The following is a 23,748-nucleotide window of genomic DNA, read 5'->3' as shown; positions in this document are numbered from 1 at the left end:
ATATTTCAGATCGTGCCAATACTTTTGAGCGTAGTTCAGATGGATCTACATTGAGAGTGGCTCTTTCATTTTAATACTAGGCTCTAATCAGAGGAGAGGAAATGGAGGTGCATTGTGCACGTTACCTGTGTGTGTGTGTGTGTGTGTGTGTGTGTGTGTGTGTAATTTAAAAATAAATAATGTAATGCATGTCTCTCACTTTTAAGTTGAAGTTACATAAATTTTTGACCTCATATCAGGCGCTGTTTTATAACAGTACACTCTGACAAGCTGGAAAAAGGAGGTGGGGTATAAAGCAAAACTGGTCTGTTTCCATCAGCTTGCTACACTATGACTGGTTGCAAATAAGAGGAAGAGAGGGGCCAAGGACTGTGACTTCATGTGTATGTTGGAAATTTGACATCAAGCTTATGTATCATTTTAATAATTTCCTCTGACTGGTTAGGGCTTTAAATTTATGACTAACGCAATTGGACATGCCCATCAACTTGGATTAATAGTGCACTATGACTGACTGGAGATAAGGAAGAGGATCAGGGAAAATAATTCTTAATTTCCTTTTTACACACTAGGGTTAGTTTCATTATCTTGGGTTTTAATACTGTGCTATGATTGGCTAGAGATGTGGTTACACCGTGGTTTGTTGGAGTTAGGAAGGAGTTTTCTTTTCAACTTTTCATTAACATAGTTGGGACATTTCCATCATCTTGGCTCTTTCCTTTTTAATACTATACTTTGACTGGCTAGAGATAAGGAGGGGAGAGGATTTTTAATTTATAATTGTTGATTGATAGATTGGTTTTATTGAGTGATGATGTTATGAGTTTGAGGTCATCAGTGATGTCATACATGACCCTGATGACCACATGACAGACACTTGTGAGTCAAGGTCAAGGTCAGCGTTCAGAGGTTATTGATTCCTGCCGCTGAATGTAAAATCACAATCAAATGTCAATTTGTATCCATAACATACCCAGCATTCTGAGGGCAAGGAATATATGGCGAACACTAAAAGATGACAGGACATATGTTAAAACAGCAGGAAATAACAGCCATGTTATTACTATGAGATGAAGAGGTTGCCATGGGAGAGGGTGTCTTTGCAGGCTGCATCACAGAAATCAAAGCGTTGATGGAAAAAGAATATTGGATATAATGCAAAAAGGTTAAGAGTGATAAGAGTGATCAGAGTGGCCCTCACCTTAGTCTACATGTTGGGCAGAACATCTACGTGACGGGTACAACACACTTCATCCACTCTGCACATGCGCTTCTTTACTAGTAGTTAAGAAAATGCTTTGTTGCATGTCACTATATAGACTATGTCTTTATTCTGCAAGATTCGTTATATCTTCTACTGTAAATGGACGAAAACGATAATAATGGATATTGCCTGCCCTAGTGTTCAGCCTTTTATTTTTTCTACAATGACAAAAAAGCCATCATTTGTTTTAACTAGCAGACATCTCGGCTGGAAATAGCTGATGTATCTGAGATAATGTTTAGGACTAAGAGGAAATTCACGAATTAACTGGAAACTAATACGACAGATACAGGTGTTTGTGGTATGCCATGATATTTCAAACATGCAAATAGAACGTTAGATACAGTATTATAAGCCCAAGTAGCAACCACCAAAATACTTATACCAAACCGTCATCTACAGGGTAGCAATTACAAGATAACAGGCCAAATATAACGGACCAGACTGCGTTTTCACATTTGAGAGTTCAGAACTGAACAAGAGCGTGTTCAAATTATGAGCAAAGGAATACTCATGGTCATTCGTCACTAAGCCCACCGTCAGTGCCAAGCCGCAAAGACCCAACACAAATATGAAGGCATCTCGCAGTTCATGGCTCTCTTGGAATGAACATAAGATACACAAAGAATAAAAATGCCTAAATGCCGATGCTTAAAATCAGGTCGAATTCAGAATTTTCTAATGAGAAAATGTGAAACCTTCTTCTTCACACACAGAGAGACAGGTATATATTTGCTTTTCTGAATTAAGCTGATGACACCTCCAAAACCATCTGCCACCAGTTACTAATTTTTGTGTCTGATGCTACCCTTGGTGGTCGCAGTCATATTGTAGTGTTCATAGGACATCTTCTGTCTCTTTTACATCAATGTATTTTTCTTCAATTTATTTTTCAAGCGAAAACACTCTAGGCTGTTCTATTACGTTCGCAAACTTTGGCGAATATTCTCGAATGTTAACGAATGTTCTACGATAGCTGCAAATATTATTGAACATAATTTGGAAATGTCACATATCACATTCATCGGCCCTTCGGCGAAATCATATTACAGATACAGGAACAACTTAATGGAAATATGTATCTGCTTCTACAGAGAAACTATGTAAACAAGAAAATGTTTGTGTCCTAAGAGTTTCAGCAACAGAAAATTGCGTTGTACAACAAACGTCTTCTCTGGCCTTTTTCCTGTCCTGCTGGTCTCGATTTGGCAGTGTTAGTGGTAGAGGGCAGCCGGATGTCTTTCCTGTTTTTGCAGACACTATGTAGGCATGTCAGTGGGCGGCTCAATCAAACATCAAGAGAAAACCCACTATGATAATCTATACATAACAACTGCAACATTAAAAAATCTGACGAGTGACATGGAGACAGACTGTGTGTGTGTGTGTGTGTGTGTGTGTGTGTGTGTTTCTGTGCGTGTGCGCTTGTAAGTGAGTATTTTGGAGGGGAGAATGTATGTGTGGGCATTTGACGAAAATTTGACAAATATATACTATAATGAAATAGTGATAACTGTATAATATATGATATGGCTGTACGAGTGACCTGAATAAGAAATGAACAATAGACTTTTAACAAATTTTCGTACATTGTGAGTGAAAGGCAAATGTTTCATGACATTTAATAATTATTGGACGTTTGAAAATAGCTGCATGGATTTAAGTGTCGTTATTGATCTTTTTAAGAGTGTAGTTATCACACACACAGTCTTCGAAACCACAACAAGGTTCCCTGCCATACTTTAAATGAAGATATTTTTGCCACATTATAAATGTGTCGTGTCACCTTCGATGCCTTTGTCCTATTACTAAACTAAACAGAAACACAGATCGGAAGTATGTTTACTCTGCAAATGGCACTCTCCTCTCAGACCTCACAAATAGTATTAAGCTTGTTAAAATCTGAAATGTCAGAACATATTTGCTATCACAAAATTCAAAAAGTCAAATGACATTCCAAAAGTTTAAAAAGTTCTAACGAGGCAATGTTGTGCTAATGAAGTCACTTTACATATATAAACTGTATACTAGTTGGAAACAAAGTACTCTGACAAACCTGTAGTTTGATACCAAGTATGATTATTTTATTTATTTATGAAAAATAATTAATTATATTTTTCCACTCTCAATAAGAGTTTGGTACCAAATATGATTAATTAACTTCACTATTTTATTTATTTATTAAAAATAATTAATTAGTATTTTTCCACTCTCAGTACATTACTTATCGTTATAATGGATTCTCCTGCCAGTTAATGTTCATATGATATCAACACCGCCACACTGTATTTCGCCTTCAAAATTATGCATCTTCATAGAAGCATTATCACTATCAGCAACAGATACGCAATGAAATTTAAGAAATGTAGTCATACTACTTTCTTTTACCTCTCTTCGTTTCAGAAAGAGCACAGAAAGCAACCGCCAATGAAGGTATCGAGAACAGAGCGTTTGACAAAGGCGTAACACCGATGGCTGATGGAGACAGGACGCAGAAAGGTCGTTGGAAAGCCAACGTACCTTAGAATCCGTCCCTTGGACACTGGAACTCTGTGGTAAATACATTCGCATTACATGCTAGTTATAGTTTCTTAAACTAAGCAATTGTCACTTGTATGTACGTTCGTACCATTTATCACATCCCTATTCTTGTCTCTGCGGCAGGTACATAGATTTCTACTTCCGCTAATCTTTATAAAAGCCATATCCAGTCATGTCACTGACAGATAGCTAAAAACGTTTGTACCTGTCGCTGCAGTAGCTGAGCTTCAGTATTAATAACTGATGGCGCATCGTATGTATTTCTACGTTAGCCACCACCTGTGTAGTCGAGGCTGCCGAAAATGCTTCACTCAGGTGTGCTGAAATCTAGTAGTTCCGCACCTGGGACATTACAGCTCCCTGGGCCGACCTCCTTTCTAGGGGCGGCTGTGCAACGAAAAGGGAGCCTTGGGTTGGAGGCTGAGGAGAGAGCGGTCGTGCATTCTGTGTTTAGTTTACTTACTAACAGACGAAATGGTACGAGAACTTAATTTCCTAGTTACTAGTATTATAGATTAAAACCATGTTTTGGTTACCAGTTAGTTTAGTAAAGAGTCAAGATCAGCCGAAGTAAGAAATATAAATACGAAAATATTTTAATTACAAATTTATAATTATTAATACTTCAACATGCACAAGCCATTATGTCAGCAGGTTTTCTGTCTTGGCGTCAGGAGCGCTCCCGTAGTGGATGAACTCAGCCTCACAGCTCTGACAAGAGATTCCTCAAGCCGGTTCGGCGCAAGCTATCCGTTCAGCATTTTTTTATTGTACCCGCAACTTACCTTTAAATGGTGCTTTGTTGATTGTCACAAAGAATGAGAATGTGATATAATATAAATTCCTAGAAAAATAAGATCACACTAGTCAATGACTTCGTGTTAAAACTAAACTTTGAAAAATTTCAATGAAATAATTAAAAATACTTTTTTTATTATCAGAACGTAAGATAATTATGTGTAAGAACTATCCCATTTTTCCAGCAATGATTGCAGAAGTATATTGAATAAAGCAGAGTTTGTACATATGGTGAACTTCGAGTGTGTTGGTCATTGTTGCAAGACAGAAAGAGAGCGCTGAGGTGAAGAGGTTGAGAATCACTGGTCTGATCTATCACTTAGCTTTTCGCTCCTCGTGCAATAAGGCCTCAACGCACGCTAACATGGCGTCACTCTACACCTAAGTCTATACTCCACATGTGACCTGAGTGGGCGTACTGGAGGGTTCTTCAGGTCTTTGTAATCGAAAGTATCCTGGCACCTACGGACCTTAACAAAAGGTGTGTCTACCCCTCGCCTTTGTTACGGATTACACTTTATTGAGGTCACATTTTCAACGAGTTGCCTCAATGCCTGTGCAGGAATAGTAGCCCATTCTTCCTAAGGAGCCGAAACCAGAGAAACTAGTGATGTTGGATGTTGCAGTCTGCAGCGAAGTACACGCTCTAACTCATACCAAAGGTGTTACATTAGGTTCAGGTCGGAACCTTGGCCAGACCAGTCTGTTTCAGGAATGCTGTTGTCCACAAACCATTTCGAATTGTTCCCCTACCGTCGGCAGCAAGCAAAGCAGTAAAATATGTTCATATCTTTTCGTATATCGCGTCTTCTTAAGGGCAATAAGTGAAACACCATCTACCCACAAACAAACCCCGCCATACTGTAAAACCATCTGCTCTGCACATCATTGTTGCCTTTACATGAAAGTTGGTAATGTTCTGCGGGCATTCGCGAAACCTTAACCCATCCACCAGATTGCAACAGGGTATAGTGATTCGTAACCCCAAATAAATCGTTATCGGTTACCCACTGTTCCTTGGTGTCGCTCTTTACACCTCTTCAAGGGTTGCTTAGCGTTCATTACTGACATGTGTGACTTATGAGGAGCTGCTCCACCATTGCAACCCATTCTTTTTTAATTCCCTATGCGCAGTAAGAGTGCTATCTGGACTGGCGGCAGCACGTTGGAACTTACGAGCGATTCCTCCCTCAGATTTAAGGCGTTTTTTTTTCGTTTATTTGTTTTTTCAGCCAACCCCCCTCCCCCCCCCCCCCCTCCCAGTGTTCAGTGGTCCCTGTCTGGCCTGCTGGTTTTGTTCCTTCACGCTTCCACTTCACAAGCATATTACAAACAGTCGACTTGGCAGCTTCAGAACGATTGTTAAGTCCCTGACTTGTCCACGTTCGATGTCACTAAACTCTCCTGATCGACACATTCTGCTGTTATTACTTCTCTGCTGACGCGTACTCCTCGCCTCTTTTTATACCGGCAGGTTCGCCTCTCGTGGCATCTAGTGGCGAATTCCGTATTGCATAATGGTGTCCAAATAGTTTTTTTTTTTTTTTTTTAGATGTTGTTGTTGTGGTCCTCAGTCCAGAGACTGGTTTGATGCAGCTCTCCATGCTACTCTATCCTGTGCAAGCTTCTTCATCTCCCAGTACCTACTGCAACCTACATCCTTCTGAATCTGTTTAGTGTATTCATCTCTTGGTCTCCCTCTTCGATTTTTACCCTTCACGCTGCCCTCCGATACTAAATTAGTGATCCCGTGATGCCTCAGAACATGTCCTACCAAACGATCCCTTCTTCTAGTCAAGTTGTGCCACAAATTTCTCTTCTCCCCAATTCTGTTCAATACCTCCTCATTAGTTACGTGCCAGCTGCGGTGGCCGAGAGGTTCTAAGCGGTTCAATCTGGAACCACGCGGCTGCTGCGGTCGCAGGTTCGAATCCTGCCTCGGGCATGGATGTGTGTGATGTCCTTAGGTTAGTTAGGTTTAAGTAGTTCTAAGTCTAGGAGACTGATGATCTCAGATGTTAAGTCCCGTAGTGCTCAGAGCCATTTGAACCATTTTTGAACCCATAGTGCTTAGAGCCATTAGTTATGTGATCTACCCATCTAATCTTCAGCATTATTCTGTAGCACCACATTTCGAAAGCTTCTATTGTCTTCTTGTCTAAACTATTTTTTCAGATACCGTATCGATTTTTGCTAAGTCTTCGTATGACCTTTACTTTCAATTTTCCCTTCGAGATCGTTTCGCGAGATGTGTATGGGGCCAAGTAATATGCTGCCTGACTCTGTTTGGAGCGCACGGTCTCTGGATTTTTAGTGATATTTAGCACCTCTCTTCTCGTGTCTTCTGCTTGCGTTAGAAGACAATTCCCGCCCTTTGCTTAACCCATGACAAAATGCGCCGCTGTCTTTTATGTCTCTTTTGCGTCCTCTGTTAATAGTATGACGAACAATACTATGTATCGTTCGAAAGGCTGTTTTCTGAGTCGCTTCATTCGTGGTTGAATTACATTTACTCACATTACCGAGAGAGGTGGCGCAGTGGTTAGCACACTGGACTCGCATTTGGGAGGACGACGGTTCAATCCCGCGTCCGGCCATGCTGACTTGGGTTTTCCGCGATTTCCCTAAATCGCTTCAGGCAAATGCCGGGATGGTTCCTTTGAAAGGGCACGGCCGACTTCCTTCCCCATCCGTCCTTAATCCGATAGGACCGATGACCTCGCCGCTTGGTCCCTCCCCCGAATAAGCCAACCAACCTTCTGATTCTTCCAGTCAACCTCAGCCTAGCATGTGCTTTTCCTACGACTAGTTTTATGTGTCCGTACCCCATTTCGTAGTTGTCTTGCTATTCTTAATGTTTTCAGTGATTCTTCGCAAGTTGTGTAATCGAACATTAATGGCTTATTCTTCCTGGTATCTTGCATGTGTTTTCTTTAAGAATCAGGTGAAAGTCCTTGCAAAAATCGTCTTCTTTCATTTCGCTACAGTTTTCTAACGTTTCGACTTTGCTACATACAACAGCGTCAACTGTGAACGGACTAACGGAGATTCCAACGTTACCCACTAAGATCATTTACATACGTTGTGGACAGTAACGGTCCTGTGACAATTCCTTGGGGTACTCCTAAAGTTGCATCGAACGATTTCACCCTGTTAAGAAAGACGTGTTGCCTTCTGTCTCTTAGAAAGTCATGAATCTAGTTACACAGCTGGTCTTATATTTCTTCACTAAGCGGCAACGTGCTGTTGTATCGAAAGCCTTCTGGAAATTAAAGGACACATCATCAACCCGCATGCCGTTGTTTCTGACCGCTTGGATCTCTACACATACATCCACACCTACATGATTACCCTGCAAGTCACTATTAAGTGCCTGTCACAGCATTCAAAATGTTCAAATGTGTGTGAAATCTTATGGGACTTAACTGCTTAGGTCATCAGTCCCTAAGCTTACACACTACTTAACCTAAATTATCCTAAGGACAAGTACGCACATCCATGCCCGAGGGAGGACTCGAACCTCTGTCGGGACGTCACAGCATTCACCGAACCACCTTTAAGCCACATCTCTACCATTCCAAAGCGCGCGAGTAAAACGAACACGCAATTGTTTCCGCGCGGGCTCTAAATTTTCTTATCAATGATGAACATTTCTCCTTATGTAGGTGCGCTCCAACAAAATGTTTTCACACTCTAACGATAAAGTTACTAAATGAAATTTGATGAGACGGTCCTGCCGCAGTGAAAAGGCGTTTTAGTGACTGCCATCCCAATTCGTGTATCATATCCGTGGCACTCTCTCCTCCATTTCGCATTACTACAAAAGGAGATGCCCTTCTTTGAACTTTTTCGATGTCCTCCGTCAATCCCGTCAAATGCGGATCCCACACCGCACAGCAATATTCCAGAAGAGGGCGGGCAAGCGTAGTGTAAGCAGTCTGTTTAGCAGACTTGTCACATTTTCTAAGAGATATGCCAATAGATCGCAGTCTTTGGTTTGCGTTCCCCAGATCGTTATCTATGCCATCGATACAACTGAAGTTATCCGTAACTGTAGTCCCTAAGTATTTTGTTGAGTTTACAACCTTTAGATTTGAGTGATTTTTCGTATAACTGAAATTTAGCGGAATCCTTTTAGTTTTCGTGTGGATAACTTGAAATTTTTCATTATTTAGAATCAATTGCCCCTCTTCGCACTGTACAGATACCTTCTCTAAATCATTTAGAAATTCGTTTTGGTCATCTGATGACGTACAGGATGGTAAATAACAGCGCCATCTGCAAAAAATCTAAGAGGGCTGTATCTCGGACAAGAAATCACGAATCCAGTCACACAACTAAGACGATACTCCGTAGGCAAGCATTTTGTCTCCTAAATCATTTATATAGATCATGTACAACAGAGGGCCTATAATGCTTTTTTGGGGAACGCCAGAGATTACTTCTGTTTTACTTGATGGCTTTCCGTCAGTTATTACGAAATGTGGCCTTCCGGACAGGAAACCACGAATCAGTCACACAACTGGGACGATACTGCATAGGCATGCATTTTAATTAGAAATTGTTGTGAGAAACGGTGTCAAAAGCTTTCTGGATATCTAAAAAGTGGAATCAATTTGACATCCCCTGTCGATAGCACTCATTACTTCATGAGAATATAGTGCTAATTATGTTTCACAAGAACGATGTTTCTGAATCAATGTTGGCTAATTGTCAAGAAGTTTTCTCGAGGGGATACATAATACGTTCCACAATCCTACTGCAAATCGACTTTAGTGACAAAGTTCTGTAATTCAGCGGATTACTATTTCCTTTCTTGGGTAATGGGGCGAATTGTGCAACTGTCCTGTCCTTGGATGCGGAACGAGCGATTGTGTATGGTTGCTAAGTATGGAGCCATTGTATCAGCATTCACTGATAAGAACCTGACAATCGTGACCTTAGGTCTTGTCTATCTTCAGTGTTTTAAACTGTTTCGCTACATCGAGGATATATGCTTCTCAGTTACTCAAGCCGGCCGGGTTGGCCGAGCGGTTCTAGGCGCTACAGTCTGGAACCGCGCGACCGCTGCGGTCGCAGGTTCGAATCCTGCCTCGGGCATGGATGTGTGTGATGTCCTTAGGTTAGTTAGGTTTAAGTAGTTCTAAGTTCTAGGGGACTGATGACCTCAGCACTTAACTCCCATAGTGCTCAGAGCCATTTGAACCATTTGTCAGTTACTCAAGTTCGCAGTTGTTCTTGATTGGAATTCTGGAATATTTACTTCGTTTTCTTTTGTGCAGGAATTTCGCAAAGCCTTGTTTAGTAACTCTGCTTTAGTGACACTGTTATCAATAACATTACCATTGTTACCGCTCATTGAAGATACTGATTGCGTCTTGCCACTTCTATGCTTTACATATGACCAGAATCTCTTTAGGTGTTCTACCACATTTATAGACAGAGTTTTGTTGTGATAACTATTGAAGGCATCTTGGATTGATGTTCACGCCAAATTTTAAGCTTCTGTAAAACTTGGACAATTGTGGGTTGCTTTCTGTTAAATTTTGCATGCTTTTTTCGCTGCCTCTGCAACAGTGTTCTGACATGTTTTGTGTACCAAGGGGGCTCGGTACCATCTCCTACTAATTTAATCGGTATATATCTCTCAAGTGGCGTCGATACTATTTCTTTGTATTTAAACCACATCCTGTCTACGCTTACATAGACTGGATGGAGTAAAGACTGTCTCTTAGGAAGGCATAAAGCGAATTTTTATTTGCTTTTCTTCCTAAATCGATGTATTTTGTGTTTATTTTTGGTAGGTTCGGATATTACTGTATATATCTAGCTACAACGATCTTCTGGTCACTCATCTGTCATGATGCTCCCTATATGGGCAAGATTATTTATTGCTAAGAGATCAAGCATGTTTTCGCCACCATTTACACTTCGAGTGGGCTCCTGAACTAGTTGCTCAAAACAATTTACTGAGAAGGCATTCAGTACGATTTCGGACAACCTTTTATGCCTATCACCGACTTTAAACGTGTATTTTCGTTAACATAATGAGGGTAGATTGAAGTCACCTCTAACTATAATTGCATACGTGGGATACCTGTTTGAAATGACACTAAATTTTTCTTTGACCTGTTCAGCAACTGCATCATCTGATTCGGAGGGTCGGTAAAAAGAACTAGTTATTAATCTTATTGTCAGGGATAACCACTACCCACACTAACTAACAGGAGCTGTCTACTTCAGTTTCACTACAAAGTAAACTACTTCTGACTGCAATAAACGCTCCATCACCAACTGTACATAGTCTGTCATTTCCTATCACGGTTAGGTCCTTTGCAAAAATTTCGGCTGAACTTATTTCCATCTTCAACCACGTTTCCGTACGTATAACGATTTGAGATTCAGAGCATTCTACTAGTACTTGGACCTCAGATTCTTTTCCAACACATTTACAACAGTTTACAACTACAATATTGATTATTGCTATGTCTACCCTCTTCCTGTATTCGTCCCACACCCTTTGAAACTGAAGCCCTTTCTTCACTTTCCAGAGACCCTCTAACCTAACAAACCGCCCAGTGCCTTCCACCCAGCCTCTGTTACCCATGCAGCCGCTACCTGTGGACTCCTGACCAACTCAGCCCAACCCGGAAACCCAGCAGCTTATGGAGCAAGTAGAGGAATCTGCAACTTATAGATTCAGAAAACCGTCTGAGCTTCTGATTCAGACCCTCCACTCTGCTCTGTACCAAGGACCACAGTCGGTTCCGTACACGATGCTACACATGTTGAACTCCGCCTTTATTTCGCAAGCAAGACTGACAGTCTTCACTACTTCAGCTAACCGCGCGAAACCAGGGAACATCTCTTCCGATCCAAAGCGATACGCGTCGTTAGTACGAACATGAGCCACCATCTGCAGTTAGCTGCCCCTATGCCCTTCATGGTACCCGGAAGCACCCATTCCACATCTGGCATGAACCCTCCCAGAATGCACACTTGAGTATACACCGGATTCTTCCCCTCCTTTGTAGCCGTATCACTAAGGGGCCCTATCTTGCGCCTAACGTTGGAGCTCCAAACTACCAGTAACCCCACCCTTCGTCAATGCCCAGACCTTGAACCGAGAGGATGCCTCTGAAACAGGACTAGCGTCTTCGTCTGGCTCAGAGACTTCGTCAGCCACAAACAGAAGGAGCTGAATTCCACATCAGCTCTTTTCGTGAAATCCGTGGTTATTTCTGTAGAAGAAATTGAAGTTCTCCAAAAAGGTCATAACGCAAGCGTTTAAGAATGTCCATAATTCTACAACCAATCGGCAGTACTGACACGGGTATACCTATTCTAATTTAGACAGTACGAAATGTTTTCATTGCCAGTGTATGCCCGGTAGAGGAACCCAAAGTGATGGCTTACGTCTCATCACTAGAGTGTGCCCCACTGTCAAGGATGATAACACAAACTTCTCCATCTGCCAAGTAATTAAACGTCACGCTGCCAGTGGTTATGGGCCAAATGATGTCAATAGTCACACATCTACACTAAACATTCAGACTTAAGACTCAATATTTACGCTCCATGAAAAATCATAGAAGGTCCTAAAGAGATAATCACTCTAGGCATCGGCTTCTCACAGTCAACTATTCCCTATAATTTTACCTTTTTGGCGTACTGTTATTCCAAGGGCTTTGACAGTCCGAGCAAGACTTAGGCTTCTACACTGAATCAATACGACACATATGCTAATCTGTTAATGTTATTTGTTGCAGCGTCACTGTGGTCGATGCAGCTACGCAACATCGTCGTTGGTGCAGACAACACGAACTCTGTGGTCATCAGTAAGGAGAGAAAATGCTTACAGCACCGTGCGTACTGAGGATCTCTTTCTGCCGCGCCACGCCATCACCGTGACCAAGAGAGCATCAGTTACCATCACGACCAGCTATAACCATTGTGGTCGCCCTCGGCAAGGAACCACCATCGAAATTCTGCTAACAATTTTTCTAAACTAATTGTGTGCAGAATTGTGAGTCGAGTGTCAGGAAGAGCACGAGCTCATTTCTTCGCAAATTTAAATCCAAGTTCATTCTCAAATACATGATTTATACCTTCACTAAATGAACTTGTCGTCTTATGTTTTTTAGTTTCTACCACATAATTTCCTCATTAATACATCTTACTTTTCATCCTTGAAGTCATTCCTGACTGAAAGTAAAATTATTCATGATTGTTTCCAATGCAAAGAGACAATGTATACGTAAGAAAAAGCTGCATTAATTATCAACTATCGTAAAAATACTGTCCACTATTTATGCATGCTAATCGCTAAAATTGAAATCGTAAAGTTAGCGAGAAGACCGTTACTTTGGTAGACTGAGTTGCTATCTCAGTTATATTAAATAGCTGCATTTAACTTTTATTGCACACTACTGTGCATCATAGAATAACAGTTTTGGGAATCGTGAGTAGAGATTTTTATTCATTGAATATTGCTATTTCTTGTGCCGTCATCGTGAATTTTCAATCCCTGAATCTAAATAGTCAGATAATTACTCAGATAGTTACTGAAAAGAATGCTCAATAAAGAATTCTATTAATTTACTTCTTTCATATATGTATAGACCCCGAATATTTTGATCTATATGGACGGGATCTCATTGAATATCTTTATACTAAAATACACTCTGGCGATGTGATACTTGAATACTGTTCGACAGCCTACTGGATACATTGTGGTCTGGTGTGCCAGTAAATCTTATACTACCTCAACCCATCATTTCTGGTACAATGGATCATATCTGACTAGAGTTATTGTAAACCCAGTAAAGGGTGTATTACTTGCCTCTCTTCTGACGGGTCTGCGTTTTGATACAATCTCACTATTTGTGTAGGCTTGTATAAAAATCGCATTTGCCTGCTCATAAAATGAATATCCTATTACGCTTAAAGGGAACATTAACTAGGCAGCTCACTACTACTATGTATGTGATACATGCAGTGCAAATGCAAATGGAAATGTCAAATGTAAACGTGTTTCACTATCAGTACCCTGTCATCAAGGATACGATGAGCGCAGGAGTGGATTGACTTCAGTCGATAATGTAATGAAATGAATTTTAATTATTGCTTACCTACTTCAGTTGTTGACCCTATCAATGAAAATATTAATATCAAACTTCCAGTAAAGCCTTAAAATAGAGTAATTTTGGACGAATCTTTATCTGACTTTCATTCTAGTCTGGTGTGATGAATCTCCCTCAAAATTTTGTATACATACTTATGAAACACACAGAGGGTGGCATTAAAGTTTAACTTTATTTCGTTATTGTCCACTTTTGAGGAGTATTAGACAAATGCACTTTATGACTGGTTATAATAATTATTATTGAGGTCCACCAGGGTTATCACAGTTGATCTCATTACCTTCTAGCTCGGATTTTTAATTTTCGCTGTCAACCTAGCTTTATTAATATATTTATAAATAAATTATCGTTGGTGAATATTTTATACCTATATCTCGCAACGTATTGATAATTTTGTTTGAAGCTTTCTGGATTGAGTAGAGTAAAAAGTCGGAGGAGAATACAATTTCAAAAATTAAGTGAAAAGGATAGTCCTACTAGTTTTAATGTTAATTCTTAACAATATTAACAATGAATCAATTAATATTGTTACAAAATTATGTTTTTAGGAATGATTCATATCCTCCTTGCAATATCATGGTATTCTACGTACAATAAATGGAAATTTTAATACCCTGGAACGTTTGCATAAATTTTTGTGGACGTCTATGTGGTAAGCTGCACTAAAATCAATTGTGTTAATCAGACACAACACTAAACCTTAAAATCTGTCATATTCATTTAATTGCCAGCTGCTTTTATGACATTCAAATTCGATTAAACTATGGTTTACTGTAATTTGTATGTCACAAGCACTGAACACTGATGGTTTCACTCTACAGAGAAAAGAGCGAAGCACCTTGCCAAATATGGGGGAGTGTAAGAGGCACTTCTTCGCACGTCTGTTATAAAACAGGTTTCTTTCACAGTACTGTCTCTCTCTTTACTATTCCAGGAGAACCAAAATAACGTTATGCTAGAGTAGCCGTTGCCTCCACTCGTAGCTAATATTAGTATTTGGTCCACATCAAATGCTACTAGATCAACTTTCATGTCGATCCCGAATGGCCTTGTCGTTCGCCAGTGAGTAGAAAATATCGTATAAATATAGATGATAACAATGAAGTAAGGCAGTGTAGGTGAACAATATACGGGTTTTTAGCCCACAAACTCTTTTCATAGGAAGTTGGAAAAGAAATCGAATTACTGGTGACTGTTGGTTAGACCAGAACCTAACTCCTTGTAGCACCACGACAAGTAATCCAATAAACATGACATTGAAGACATACAAAACAGTAGTCGCACTCTGTCAGCTCCCCAGACCCTGCGGTAACCAGGTGTCCACGTCAGTTTATGATCGAATAAGACGCCGAGGAACGTCGCTGGCTTTTACACTCATGGAACACCGATGCACATCCATAAAACGGATGAATGTAAAAGATATGGTGAAATGTAATGAAAATGAATTGTTGCTGGGCAGGAGATACATCCAGATGAATGAGTGGTAGGTAGACCAAATAGTTTCTTTGCAGATTTCCAAAAGTTAAGAAAAGACAGATACAATGAGACAAACAAAAGGCCAGTAACATACTTTTGCTGAAGACCACAATACGTGAAAATGCGTAGATGGCTGTTTATGATATTATTTTATCCAGTATGCTGAGGATGCAGAAACAATTTTATTTTCAAATGGTTCAAATGGCTCTGAGCACTATGGGGCTTAACATCTGAGGTCATAAGTCCCCTAGAACTTAGAACTACTTAAACCTAACTAACCTAAGGACATCACACACATCCTTGCCCCAGGCAGTATTCGAACCTGTAACCGTAGCGGTCGCGCGGTTCCAAACTGAAGCGCCTAGAACCGCTCGGTCTCAGCGGGCGGCTCAATTTTATTTTCACGGTGAATGATATAGGTTTGTAGTAGTAGACTACAATGGATTTTCGTTTCAGTAAGCCATATAGCTGTTCATAAAATTCAGTATTATGCCTGAAAAAAAAAGTGAGACATCCATGAAGACATGGTCGGATGTCAATTTTACTTACTAAACCTACATACTTTGGAGGATAGGTAAATGATTAGACTTGCAGTTGTATGTGACAGATGTATCGGTCATTAGAGTGCAATAGTGTTATTCATGTTTAGTTTTGTTATCAGGACTGTAGGTTATACAACGGGCTTGAACAGTCAGATATTGAGCAACCACTGTGAGGGAAACAGAGAGGTCCCGTACTCTTGTAAGGAAGTGTTATCGGCAACAGTCGGTTTGAAAGGGGCTCCATTTGGCCGGCTGGTCGAATCGTGCAATATTCAGATGTGTCCAATGTTTTGAAGAGGCACAGGCATGTTATTCCTGGTGTCGTAATGTGGGAGCTATTGGGTAGACTTCAGGTCGCAGCTGGTTGTGTTTGAAGGAACTCTAACGACAGAACGGTATGTCACGGAAATCCTGCGTCCTCAAGCGTTACCTTTTATACGAAAGTACCATGGTGCCATTTTCAATTGGAGAATGCTCTTCCACACATGTTTCAGTGAACTCTGTGTGTCGTTGTTGTACTGCTGTGGCCAGCAAAATCCCCAGACCTGTCCCCAATGGAGCTCGTGGGGGAATAGCTCCAACGTCAGTTCCACCCCAGTGCCAATATCTGATACGGAGTATTTTCAACAGCTGTAGGCAAGCTTTCCCCCGGAAGAGATGCAACAGATTTTCCAAACAGAATGAGAGCATGGTATGCCAGAAAGTATGCTTCGTCATATTGCTAAGTGGGGTCATAGATACTGCCTAGTTCTTTCTAAACTTGACTCTATATTGTAATCGCTGAAATAACATCACGTTCCTTCTCAATCAGCGAAGTTTCATTCCGTTTCCTTCCCCACTTCCGGGTTCTTTACTTTTTTGTCAAGTAGGGTACCTAAAGAAGCCGTGTCTTCGTGACGTGTCTAGAGGGTGCGAAGGTACCCAACGGTTACTGCGCGGTCGCAGAGGGTGGGCTTACTGGTAATTTGGAGCTCCAACGTCATGCGCGTAATGGGGCTCCTTAGGGATATGGCAGCAAGAGAGGAGAAGAAAACCATTGTGCACTCCGTGTGCAGACCGGGGGGAGTCATTGCAGATGTGGAAAAGGTCCTTCCGGATGCCATGAAGCGTACAGGGTGCACCCATCTGCAGGTGGTCGCTCATGTCGGAACCAATGATGTGTGTCGCTATGGATCGGAGGAAATCCTCTCTGGCTTCCGGCGGCTCTCTGATTTGGTGAAAACTGCCAGTGTCGCTAGCGGGATGAAAGCAGAGCTCACCATCTGCAGCATCGTCGACAGGACTGACTGCGGACCTTTGGTACAGAGCCGAGTGGAGGGTCTGAATCAGAGGCTGAGACGGTTCTGCGACTGTGTGTGCTGCAGATTCCTGGACTTGCGCCATAGGGTGGTGGGGTTTCGGGTTCCGCTGGATAGGTCAGGAGTCCACTACACACAGCAGGCGGCTACACGGGTAGCAAGGGTTGTGTGGCGTGGACTGGGTGGCTTTTTAGGTTAGATGGCTTTGGGCAAGGACAGAAAGGGCAACAGCCTCAAAGGGTGCAGGGACCAAGCATCAATCGGTATTGTAATTGTAATCTGTCGAAGTTGCGTTGGTAAAGTACCGGAACTTCAAGCGCTGATAGAAAGCACCGAAGATCAAAAAGTTACAGGTACGGAAGCTGACTGAAGCCAGAGATAAATTCTGCCGAAATTTTTACAAAGGCACAGACGGTGTTTAAAAAGGATAGATTGCCATCAACCGTTGGTGGCGTGTTTTTCGCTGTTACTAGTAGTTTATCCTGTAGTGAAGTAGAAGTGGATAGTTCTTGTGAATTATTATTGGTGAAGGTTACACTCAACACCCGAGCTAGGTTAATAATTGGCTCTTTTTACCGACCTCCCGACTCAGCAGCGTTAGTGGCAGAACAACTGAGAGAAAATCTGGAATACATTTCACATAAATTTTCTCAGCATGTTATAGCCTTAGGTGGAGATTTCAATTTACCAGATATAGACTGGGACACTCAGATGTTTAGGACGGGTGGTAGGGACAGAGCATCGAGTGACATTATACTGAGTGCACTATCCGATAATTACCTTGAGCAATTAAACAGAGAACCGACTCGTGGAGATAACACCTTGGACCTACTGATAACAAACAGACCCGAACTTTTCGACTCTGTAAGCGCAGAACAGGGAATCAGTGATCATAAGGCCGTTGTAGCATCCCTGAATATGGAAGTAAACAGGAATATAAAAAAAGGGAGGAAGGTCTATCTGTTTAGCAGGAGTAACAGGAGGCAGCTTTCAGACTATTTTACAGATCAAAACGAAAATTTCTGTTCCGAGATTGACAATGTTGAGTGTTTATGGAAAAAGTTCAAGGCAATCGTAAAATGCGTTTTATTCAGCTACGTGCCGAGTACAACTGTGAGAGACGAGAAAAACCCACCGTGGTTCAACAACAAAGTTAGGAAAGTACTTCGAAAGCAAAGAGAGCTTCACTGCAAATTTCAACGCAGCCAAAACCTCTCAGACAAACAGAAGCTTAGCAGTGTCAGAGTTAGCGTAAGGAGGGCTATGCTTGAAGCGTTCAGTGAATTCGAAAGTAAAATTCTATGTACCGACTTGACAGAAAGTCCTAGGAAGTTCTGGTCTTGCGTTAAATCAGTAAGTGTCTCGAAACAGCATATCCAGACAGTCTGGGATGATGATGGCATTGAAACAGAGGATGACACGCGTAAAACTGAAATACTAAACACCTTTTTCCAAAGCTGTTTCACATAGGAAGACCGCACTGCAGTTCCTTCTCTAAATCCTCGCACAAACGAAAAAATGGCTGACATCGAAATAAGTGTCCAAGGAATAGAAAAGCAACTGAAATCACTCAACAGATACTAATTCGATTCTACACAGAGTAAGCGAAAGAACTTGCCCCCCTTCTAACAGCCGTGTACCGCAAGTCTCTAGGGGAATGGAAGGTTCCAAGTGATTGGAAAAGAGCACAGGTAGTCACAGTCTTCAAGAAGGGTCATCGAGCAGATGCGCATCGATCTGTTGTAGAATTTTAGAACATGTGTTTTGCTCGCGTATCATGTCATTTCTGGAAACCCAGAATCTACTCTGTAGGAATCAACATGGATTCCGGAAACAGCGATCGTTTGAGACCCAACTCGCTTTATTTGTTCATGAGACCCAGAAAATATTAGATACAGGCTCCCAAGTAGGTGCCATTTTCCTTGACTTACGGAAGGCGTTCGATACAGTTCCGCACTGTCGCCTGATAAACAAAGTAAGAGCCTACGGAATATCAGACCAGCTGTGTGGCTGGATTGAAGAGTTTTTAGTAAACAGAACACAGCATGTTGTTCTCAATGAAGAGACGTCTACAGACGTTAAAGTAACCTCTGGCGTGCCGCAGGGGAGTGTTATGGGACCATTGCTTTTCACAATATATATAAATGACCTAGTAGATTGTGTCCGAAGTTCCATGCGGCTATCCACGGACACTGCTCGTCTTCGTACCTGTACTCGCCCCCGCCTAGCCACACCTACCGACACGCACTCTGAGTCCTGGGGTGGCTAGTGTTCAGCCGTACAACAATCTCATCTCGTGCGTCTCCAGGCAGCCAATACATTCGTATAACGGGTAATCTGTTCTTTCATTCCTTCAGCTCCGTTGGACTTACCACCATTTATGTTTCTGCGCATAGCGTGCGAAATTAGCTACAATAGTACGTTTCAGCTCAGGAGGACTTCTCAGTATTTAACTTTCTGATAATAATGTATAAAATTAGCAACAATAGTACGTTCCCTATACATGTGCAACGATGCACAATACTATTTTTGCTTTGCTAACGTATTCCTTGTAGCTTGTGTGAATTACTTGCTGTTCTTGATGCTTCTACTGTGTTCGTATGGGTACACTTTTTTCGGGATTTGAAACAGTTACTCTCTGAGGCAGAGTTCTGCATTGTATTGAGAACTCATAACGCAGATAGCTGAACCGCCTCCATTGTGGGCTTATGTTTCTGCTCTCAAAAAGAGTACTTGAATGTTAACATAATTACAACTCTAGTTTTCTTATTCGTAAATATTAAGGTACTATTTTTATAGCTTATTTTACTTGTCTCTGAGAACACTTGTTGAGGCATACATAAATTCTTTGCTGCTTTTATGAAAGACGTCTTCTGGTTTTTTTTTTGTTTTTTTCCACTGTAATATTACGTGACAGCTGGGGATATACATCCCTTCTCTCGGCTGTTCAAGTCTATATGTAGCTTCTGTTATAGAATATTATAATCTTTTCATCATGGTATTAATTTCACAGTAGCAATTGGAAATTTGTGATAAGTTCTATGGGACCAAACTGCTTAGGTCATCAGTCCCTAGGCTTACACACTACTTAATCTAACTTAAACTAACCTACACTAAGGACAACACACACACCCATGCCCAAGGGAGGACTTGAACCTCTGACGGGGTGAGCCGCGCGAACCGTGGCAAGGTGCCCCGCGCGGCTTCACAGTAGAACTTCAACCTTTATAAACCTGTAGAGACAACATTTTGTATATCTCTGTTGCATGTCTTTGCATGAATATGGAATTATATACATATTTGCTACCTGGTACGTTGATTATCACCACCATGCCGTAAGAAGTTCCTTATAAGTTCTAAATATCAATGTAAAATACAAAGACACATAGAAAATATAGAAATATCTAATGTGGAATAAGGAAGCTCGCCAAGAGCTAGAAATAAAGCAGGAATATATGGAATTTCCTTTGGTTGTGGGTAACAGTAGTGGATACTGCGCTGAGTTCGCTGGAGAAGGGAATAGAGTAAAATAAAGGCAAACGTCGAAGGGGGAAACCCAATTAGAAGACAGTAAGATAACTGTGGTGGAAATGACTTTGCATTCAGAGAAACAACAATCTTACGATTCTATCTGAAAGGAAAGGGGTCCTATCAGACATGAACGAGTATGATGATGGTGTGTGCCGAGAAGCGGTGAAGATATAAGTTGAGACCATGAATGTCAACTGTAAATAGAATGTTGCAAATTTTAACTGTAACTGATCCCCGATGTTGAAATGCAGAAATAGTCCACGTTGGCCCTATAGCAACAGAAGCGGCAACAACCGACAACGTTCGAATTGAGCTCGAATTCCATAACCGTATAGCTTCACACTTCTGCGAAGCAATATGCAGCAATTAAAATTCAAAATTTACTTTATTTAGTAGGGAAATAAGGTGCACAACGGTCAGCTTCACAGAGAGAAAACAGTGAAAGAGGGCTTGCCATGGAACCGCCATCACGCGGGTTTCGCCGTGCGTTAGAATGAAGTAAATCATTATTATTTTAATAATATCCAGGCCCGACCAATGAAATCACTTGCTGTACAAACATCATGAAAGCTCCAAACCACCCTACACTACCCAATAATCTTTGAAAGAGATGTCATTTTTCGTTCACACACGTCGTCAATGGAATCGATGTGTATCCTGCTTAAAACAATCTTATAAGGCAGTGTTAAGTGCTTTCGCAGCTTTCAAATTCAGCTTTCTCTGTCGAGAATGGTGACTGCCGGCGTCACGCCCGTATTCACGTCGAAACTTATTTGTACTGCCTTTGCGTTGTCACCGTTGTTGTTTCGGTTGGACCACACGACACTGAAGCCATTACCGACCAGAGAAGTGATGTTAAGTGGGGTTAAGTGGCGTGTTGGCACTATGAAGTCATATTTTACTCGCTGGACAGCTGCCTGTCCGTACTGCAGAGAGCAGTAACCATTTTGTCGTTGTTTCGTCATTCTGAGGTATCCTTACGGAATTTTCGTCGATGGGGTGTGGGCCAAGATTGCATAGCTCCTGATGTACCTACACTACCAACATTTATATAAAAATCACAATCAGCAAGATAAGAAACATGCAATCCACTAACTTTACAAGACATTCAAGACATTCTGGTGCTTGTATCATCTGGAACGTATTTGGAGGAATGACATAGACTTCATCAGATTTCCATTGATACTAAACTATACACTAAGAAACGAAATTCTCAAATGACAATCGAGGTAATCATTGTCCCCATGAACACAATCCTATGTTACATGTATCACTAAAGTTTCAGCAAGCTATATACAGTCGAAAGTTCAAGAGCCCTCGGAAAAATTCCTAATGACTGGTAGATCTATTTTACGACAGTTTGGCTAATCAAAGTGGAATCGAAAAAAGCACAAATATGGTTAGTACCTGCAAAATTTAAGTCAATAAAGTGTTGTAATCTCTATAACGTTCTTATTTCTATTCAAGGGAAAGCAGAAAGTAACAACTGGACCTCAAATTCAAATTAAATTAATTTTTCCCTTACTCTTTATTCGGTTCAACATTTCAAACTAAAGGCACATACACATTTCCGGAAAATATAAGAACATTCCAAATTCGCAAGTAAATCAGTGACCTTTTTCTGCCTCCGTGACCTGCAGTGAGATTAGTCAAGCGCATTTTCTCTTGTGAGCAAAGCCGGAAACGCCTCACCGTCTACTTGCTTGGTAAGGACGCGCATGTGCAATGATGCCAATGATGACTTTGTCTCATTTATAAAGTCACTTATGGAATCGACTCTGTTTCTTATGCTCGATCATCATCTTAGGTTTTCTCATCGAAAACAGTCAACATTTTAACGTCATTCAGGGCACTCCACACTTCCATACAATCGTCTTATTGTCAGAAACCATCAAATGAAACAGTTTCTCCTAACTCAGAAATAAGACCCCAGGTATCGTATAAACGTGAGTGCATTTCTGTGCTTTCCAGTTGTTTCACTTGATTCGGTGGCTCTTTGATGAATGGGCACTGAAGCGGTTCGCTGTCATCGTCAGAATGACATTTTTCACGCTTTCACAAGAATGGTCATCACTGCGAATACTAATGTATTGGACCATGGCCATAATTGGTACTGTCCAACACTATTGCCCAACGTCTTCGTAATACGAAGTTTCAGATTCTAAATTACTTCCCGGCCAATCGCTTGTTATATCAAAGTGACGCTCACAAGGAAAAAATAGAGTTTCACATTACCCAGAGCTGGTCGGTTACTGAAAACTTCGGAACTGTTTGGCAACAGCCTAACTTTCCACTTCTGTGTTTTCCTGTCTTTGTTCATGTAGCCACTCATCGAGAAATTCTGCTGCCATCCACGCCTTTTTGTTGGAGCAGTAAGCAGTAATAATTTGATATAATAAGAAATTCAGCCTTCAGTTGCTAGGTAAAATTTTTTTAATTTACCTAGGTTTCGAAGCCAATAATGGTATCTTCTTCAGAACCTATAAATTAACCCATACAGACATATATTAAACATTGAAACACATCATCAATCTAATGATTTCGTAATAAGGAAAATCGTGATACTTACAAAAAATAAAATATTTTGAGGGCCAAACGTTGGCCACGTCACAGAATAAAACTAATACAGAATAAAGACGCATAATCATAAGATTATGTCTGTCGATACTAAAAACAATAAGAAAAACGTAGACGTAGCTACGCCGGGCCAGGGATAAGAGTCACACGTAAGCAACAAGGAAACTAGGCGTCGCGAGCAGTTCCGCGGCGAGGCTCGGCCAGCTACCAAGCGCATGCGCAAGTGCTAGAGGCAAGCTGTCTCAAAATTACTTAGCGCAACGCAAATTGTAAACAGAATGTGACAGGAAACAGTCCTGCAAATGGACAAATGTCTACCTATGGTACAGTACATTAAACAATTTTCGTAAGAACAAGCTACTAAGTCCGAACTGTATTAGTTTTATTCTGTGACATGGCCAACATTTGGTCCTCAAAATAATTTAATTTTTGTAAGTATCAAGATTTTCATTAGTATGAAATCATTAGAATGATGATGTATTTCAATGTTTAATATATGTCTGTACGGGTTATTTATAGTTTCTGAAGAAATACCGTTATTGTCATCGAAACCTAGGTAAACTAAAAAAAATTTTTAC

At 41.0% G+C, this 23,748-nt stretch overlaps 1 protein-coding gene across 1 annotated transcript in view; it reads left to right on the top strand.

Moving 5' to 3' along the window:
* Window positions 1–12,721, top strand: part of LOC124606650 (sialin-like) — a 90,074-nt gene extending 77,353 nt beyond the window's left edge. Inside the window, exons 7-8 of the mRNA XM_047138652.1 lie at window positions 3,668–3,819; window positions 12,373–12,721. Of these exons, the coding sequence (XP_046994608.1) occupies window positions 3,668–3,789 (122 nt within the window). The 3' untranslated portion in view covers window positions 3,790–3,819; window positions 12,373–12,721. The remainder of the gene's footprint in view (window positions 1–3,667; window positions 3,820–12,372) is intronic.
* Window positions 12,722–23,748: the final 11,027 nt, after the last annotated feature.

The sequence above is a fragment of the Schistocerca americana genome, chromosome 3 (assembly GCF_021461395.2).
Source record: "Schistocerca americana isolate TAMUIC-IGC-003095 chromosome 3, iqSchAmer2.1, whole genome shotgun sequence".
NCBI classification, from domain to species: Eukaryota; Metazoa; Arthropoda; class Insecta; order Orthoptera; family Acrididae; genus Schistocerca; species Schistocerca americana.
The sequence above is the reverse complement of the archived record's forward strand: the minus strand, read 5'-3'. Positions and strand labels throughout refer to the sequence as shown.